The sequence below is a fragment of the Octopus sinensis genome, linkage group LG11 (assembly GCF_006345805.1).
Source record: "Octopus sinensis linkage group LG11, ASM634580v1, whole genome shotgun sequence".
NCBI classification, from domain to species: Eukaryota; Metazoa; Mollusca; class Cephalopoda; order Octopoda; family Octopodidae; genus Octopus; species Octopus sinensis.
The window spans coordinates 25,747,079-25,753,448 of record NC_043007.1 but is presented as its reverse complement, the minus strand read 5'-3'; the positions used below and the strand labels follow the sequence as shown (position 1 = coordinate 25,753,448).

At 39.4% G+C, this 6,370-nt stretch overlaps 1 protein-coding gene across 1 annotated transcript in view; it reads right to left on the bottom strand.

The window, feature by feature from the left end:
- LOC115217549 (ankyrin repeat and EF-hand domain-containing protein 1-like) overlaps positions 1–6,370 on the bottom strand; it is a 25,155-nt gene continuing 18,785 nt past the window's right edge. The window contains exons 3-4 of the mRNA XM_029787279.2: positions 1,617–1,771; positions 1–335 (exon numbers count right to left, since the gene is read on the bottom strand). Of these exons, the coding sequence (XP_029643139.1) occupies positions 78–335; positions 1,617–1,771 (413 nt within the window). The 3' untranslated portion in view covers positions 1–77. The remainder of the gene's footprint in view (positions 336–1,616; positions 1,772–6,370) is intronic.

The window sequence follows — 6,370 nt, the reverse complement described above, 5'->3', positions numbered from 1 at the left end:
TTGTTTTTGTATAAAATTTATTTCTCCTCTGATTTTAATTTTCTCTTTTTTTAACGAAATATAAAATAAATACTGAACTAAGGTTTTGGGACTTGGTCCGAAACGTTTCTTTTGAACGGCATAAGGAAATCCGGAAAGTCGACTTTCCAACCGAACTGTTCTCTTAGAGCTTCTTTCCTTACCATTTGCTTTTCTGTGTTTGGCATCTGGATCCAAGGTCTGGGTGGGACGTATGAAATGTCTTCGGGTTCCACCCTGTTCTCCATAATAGACTCTGCCAATTGGTAGACAGTGATTCTGCTCTTCTGGTAGTATCCTATATCCTCGGGTGATTCCTGGCAGCGGCAGGATACAGCAGGATGGTGACAGTGGCGACGGTGGTGGTGTAGTTGTTGTTGGTGGTGGTGGTGGTATTGGTGAAGTTGGTGGTGGTGGATAAAGAAAGAAAAGAAAAATATGAGAGAGAGTGTGAGAGAGGGAGAGGAAAGAAGAAGAGGAAAGAAGAGGAGGAGAGGGAGGAAAGAGACACAAATGGAAAGAGAGAGAGAGAGAGGAAAGAAAGAACAAAGATTATTAAAAAAGAGAGGGAGAAAGAAAGAAAAAAGAGAGAGAAAGAGAGAGAGAGAGAGAGTAATGAGAAAGATCAAAATAAAATAAATGTTTATAATTATTTTCTTAAAGCCAAAACAACGCAAGCTATATATGGTTCTGGGTTCGGTCACACTGCCGGACATCTTGGGCAAGTGTCTTCTACAAAGCCTCGGATCTACCAAAGCCTTGTGAGTGTATTTGGTAGACGGAAACTGAAAGAAACCCGTCGTATGTATGTATGTATGCATGCATGCAAGTGTGTATGTATGTATGTATGTATGTATGTATGTATGTATGCATGTATACAAGTATGCCTATATATATGTATGTATGTATGTATGTATGTATGTATGTATGTATAGATGGATGCATGTATGCAAGTGTGTATGTATGTACGTATGTATGTATGTATGCATGCATGCATGCATGTAGTATGTATGTATGTATGCAAGTATGTATGTATGTATGTATGTATGTATGTATGTATGTGTGTATGTATGTATGTATACAAGTATGCCTGTATGTATGTATGTATGTATGTATGTATGTATGTATGTATGCAAGTATGTATGTATGTATGTATGTATGTATGCATGCATGCATGCATGCATGTATGTATGTATGTATGTATGTATGTATATATGCATGTATGTATGCATGCATGCATGCATGCATGCATGTATGTATGTATGTATGTATGTATGTATGTATGTATGCATGCATGCATGCATGTATGTATGCATGCATGTATGTATGTGTGTGTGTGTGTGTATGTTTGTACATACATACATACATACACACATATCTACGTGTGTGTCTGTCTGTTTGTCGCCGCATCACCGCTGGACAACCGGTGTGGGTGTGTTTATGTCCTCATAACTTAGCGGTTCGGTCTAAGGGGAAGATAGAATAAGTACTGGGCCTTAAAAGAATATAATATGCTCCGGCATGGCCGCATTCAAATAACTGAAAAAAAATAATAGATAAAAAAAAAGAAAGAAACAAACAAAACAAAATGGCCTTACTAATGAATCGCCACCCTTGCCATCGCCAGGTTTAGGCTTCTTCGCTTTTAGTGCGGCTTTCTTGAATTTATCAAAGGGTGGGGTCCATTTCGCTATTACAGCATTGATCACTCTCGGATCAGCGAACGACGTTGCTATGTCAATAGGAGTGAGACCTGAAAAAAAAAAAAAAAAAAAAAAAAATGAAAGATCTCAAGAATTTGACTGATATTTTGGTTTTGGTCCAATTAGTATTTCAATAAACCTAAAGCATGCAACCGTGTTCAGAGATCGTTTCCTGTGTGGTGAAATCACACACATACATATTTCTTCTTACGACCCACAAGGGGCTAAACACAGAGGGGGACAAACAAGGACAGACAAACGGATTAAGTCGATTACATCGACCCCTAGTGCGTAACTGGTACTTAATTTTATCGACCCCGAAAGGATGAAAGGCAAAGTCGACCTCGGCGGAATTTGAACTCAGAACGTAGCGGCAGACGAAATACCTCTTTCTTTACTACCCACAAGGGGCTAAACACAGAGGGGGACAAACAAGGACAGACAAACGGATTAAGTCGATTACATCGACCCCAGTGCGTAACTGGTACTTAATTTTATCGACCCCGAAAGGATGAAAGGCAAAGTCGACCTCGGCGGAATTTGAACTCAGAACGTAACGGCAGACGAAATACTGCTAAGCATTTCGCCCGGCGCGCTAACGTTTCTGCCAGCTCGCCGCCTTAAGGAAGCCAAGAAAATATCTCTGAAGGTACCCACTGGTGGACAAACGGATTAAGTCGATTATATCGACCCCTGTGCGTAACTGGTACTTAATTTATTCGATCCCGAAAGGATGAAAGGCAAAGTCGACCTCGGCGGAATTTGAACTCAGAACGTAACGGCAGACGAAATACGGCTACGCATTTCGCCCGGCGTGCTAACGTTTCTGCCAGTTCGCCGCCTTTAAATCACACACATACAGGACACACACATATACATACACACATGCACACGTGCATGCACGCACCTCGCGTATGCACGCACGCACGCATGCATATGTGCGTACAAAGCGCTCAACTGATTTGAACTTACACTCCGACGTTTTTATGAGGGACCCTAATTTCAAATCGTTTGAGCTCTACAAAGTGCTTTTTTTTTTCGTATTGAGAATATCTGGATCTCATCTGTTGACTCTACATGCCATATATACATAGATGCATGTATACACTTATATATGCAATGTCTACATGCATACGTGCATAATACATAAATACATACATATATCCGTGCATACCTACATACATGCATACATATATACATACATGCATACATACGTACATATATACATACATACAAGCATACATACACACATACATACATGTATACATATATGCATGGATACATACATGCATACGTACATACATGCATAAATACATACATACATGCATGCATACATACTTGCATGCATACATACGTACATGCATGCATACATACATACATGCTTATATATATATATACACATACATATATGCATGCATACATACAAGGATGTATGCATATATACATGTATACACACACACATATATATATATAAACATACATACACACATATGTATATATATATATATATATATATAAACATACACACACACATGTATACATACATACATACATACATATATACATACATGCATACATACGTACATATATACATACATACAAGCATACATACACACATACATGTATACATACATGCATGGATACATACATGCATACGTACATACATGCATGAATACATACATACATGCATACATACATGCATACATACTTGCATGCATACATACGTACATGCATGCATACATACATACATGCTTATATATATATACATATACACATACATATATGCATGCATACATACAAGGATGTATGCATATATACATGTATACACACACACACCACACATATATATATATATATATATATATATATATAAATAAACATACACACACACATGTATACATACATACATACATACATACACACATACATACATACATACATACATACATACATACATACACACATACATACATACATACATACATACATACATACATACGTACATACATAGATGGTGGCTGTCAACTCGAAGATGATCATAACCATCGCTGACAAATGATCTTATTCTAGTTAAAGAAGGCGGCTGTCAGCAATGCCCCATGTTGAAATTTGAAGTCAATAGCAGCTTGTACATCACCGCAAAGATACACGAACAAAGGCAAGAAACAAGTCCCCATAAGAAGCATAAACCTGTTGTGTGGTGTGTGTGTGTGTGTGTGTGTGTGTACTGGATTGGCCAGAAGGCATCTGGCAGTAAATCAAAACCATTTAATTCCAAGATTTTATACACGTTCAATAACTGAATGAATTTAATAAAAGCATCTAAATATGTTTCTTTATTAGCCACACTGGGCTGCACACAGACAGGACAAAATTACAAGGTAGAGCTTTTCTTTTGGGGGGTAAAAGAAAGGGGTTTGGTTTTCGATCAAAAGGGATCCTAAATGGAAAGAAAGAGGACAAAAAAAGGGGGGGGGGATAAAATAAAATTAAAAAAAAAAAGGGGGTGAAGGAAAATAATTTGATCAATAGGGATCGTTGTCACAGAAATGTCAATATGAAGTGTAAAGGGGAGGACAGGTGAGGTTTAACCGTGGAAAGAAAAGCCTACGGAAAAGACCACGGTAACCTCGGTCAATGAAATATGAAACACAGGAAAATTGTTCAGACTGAAATCCTTCTTCTTGAGCGACACATTTTTCCATTTCCATTCACGTCGATACAGAATTACAGATAGTGTTTATGGACGGGGGGAGACACACACACATTTACATGTGTGTGTATCTGTGTTTGTCTCCCTCCACCAATGTTTGACAAACGGTGTTGGTTTGTTTACGTTTCTGCCATCTAGTGGTTCAGCAAAAGAGATCAACAGAATAAAAACTGTAGCTTGCTTACGAACCACATGGTTCCGGGTTCTGTCCTACTGCGTGGCACCTTGGGTAAGTGCCTTCTACTATAGCCTCGGGCCGACCAAAGCCTTGTGAGTGGATTTGGTAGACGGAAACTGAAAGAAGCCCGTCGTATATAAATATATATATATATATATATATATATATATGCACACACATATATATGTATGTGTGTGTATATGTTCGTGCGTCTGTGTTTGTCCCCTCTACATCGCTTGACAACCGATGCTGGTGTGTTTGTGTCCCCCGTTACTTAGCGGTTCGGCAAAACAGACCGATAGAATAAGCACTGAGCTTACAAAGAATAAGTCCTGGGGTCAATTTCTTCGACTGAAGGCGGTGCTCCAGCATGGCCACAGCCACATGACTGAAACAAGTAAAAGTGTGAGTGCTAGGGTCTATTCGTCCAATTAAAACCCTTCAAGGTGCTGCTCCAGCATGGCCGCAATCCAATAACGGAAACGGGTAAAGTAAAAAAATAAATGATGAAGATGAAATTATATGTGGCCGAGTATACCACAGTGTACATGTAGCATTTAATGCAATCTTCAGGTAAACTTAACCCGGCGTTGTTTGTGGCAAGGCTGGTTCCTTAGAATTCGATCTGCTATTTTTGGAAGCACTCCGTCGGTTACGACGACGAGGGTTCCGGTTGATCCGAATCAACGGAACAGCCTGCTCGTGAAATTAACGTGCAAGTGGCTGAGCACTCCACAGACACGTGCACCCTTAACGTAGTTCTCGGGGATATTCAGCGTGACACAGAGAGTGACACGGCCGGCCCCTTGAAATACAGGTACAACAGAAACAGGAAGTAAGAGTAAGAGAAAGTTGAGGTGAAAGAGTACAGCAGGGATCACCACCATCCCCTGCCGGAGCCTCGTGGAGCGTTTAGGTGTTTTCGCTCAATAAACACTCACAACGCCCGGTCTGGGAATCGAAACCGCGATCCTATGACCGCGAGTCCGCTGCCCTAACCACTGGGCCATTGCGCCTCCACTGATCTGTTATTTACAAGGTTGGATCGATACGAGTTTGTGGTGACAGATACTTGCGTAGTGAATTGAAATTGAGCCCCTATTGTTGTGAAGTGAATTGCTCAACTATTCGGCTTTGCCTGCAAATTTCATCAATCGAAAACTTGAGTGGAGTAGCGGCTCAACGAACAGACTTAAATTGGAAATAAATTTATTTTGTTCTGTTGTGTCTTGGGAGAGTCATTTTCTTTTTGTGCCTTGTAAGGCACGGATCTTTTCGGTTTGAACGGCAGTTTTTTTCTAGCGGTGTCATACGAAATTGTCACCCATAATTATGACCCTAGTATCGAGCTATTGCATTTCAAACTGTTTTAGGGTTAGGGTTAGAGTTAGGGGTAGGGGAAGGGTATCTTTTTTCTTCACAAATGTAAATAAACCCAATCTGTTTCTTAAACGAGGGACATATTCATACGGCACAGAATGTGTGTGTGTTTTTTTTTTTTTTACCTCAATAGACGTCAGTGATTGGTTGAAATTGCAGAAAATGAAGAAGAAAAAAAAAACAAATATCTTACAAACTATAGAATTTTCTCAATAAAGCCAAGAGAAAAAGATTCTTTTATAAACACATTCTACCAGTATACGAAGTTTAAAATTGTTTAGTTACGTAGAAATTATGTTAAAAACTGCCGTTCAAACCGAAAAGATCCTAAGGCACAAAAAGAAAATGACTCTCCCCAGACACAACAGAATATGCTTC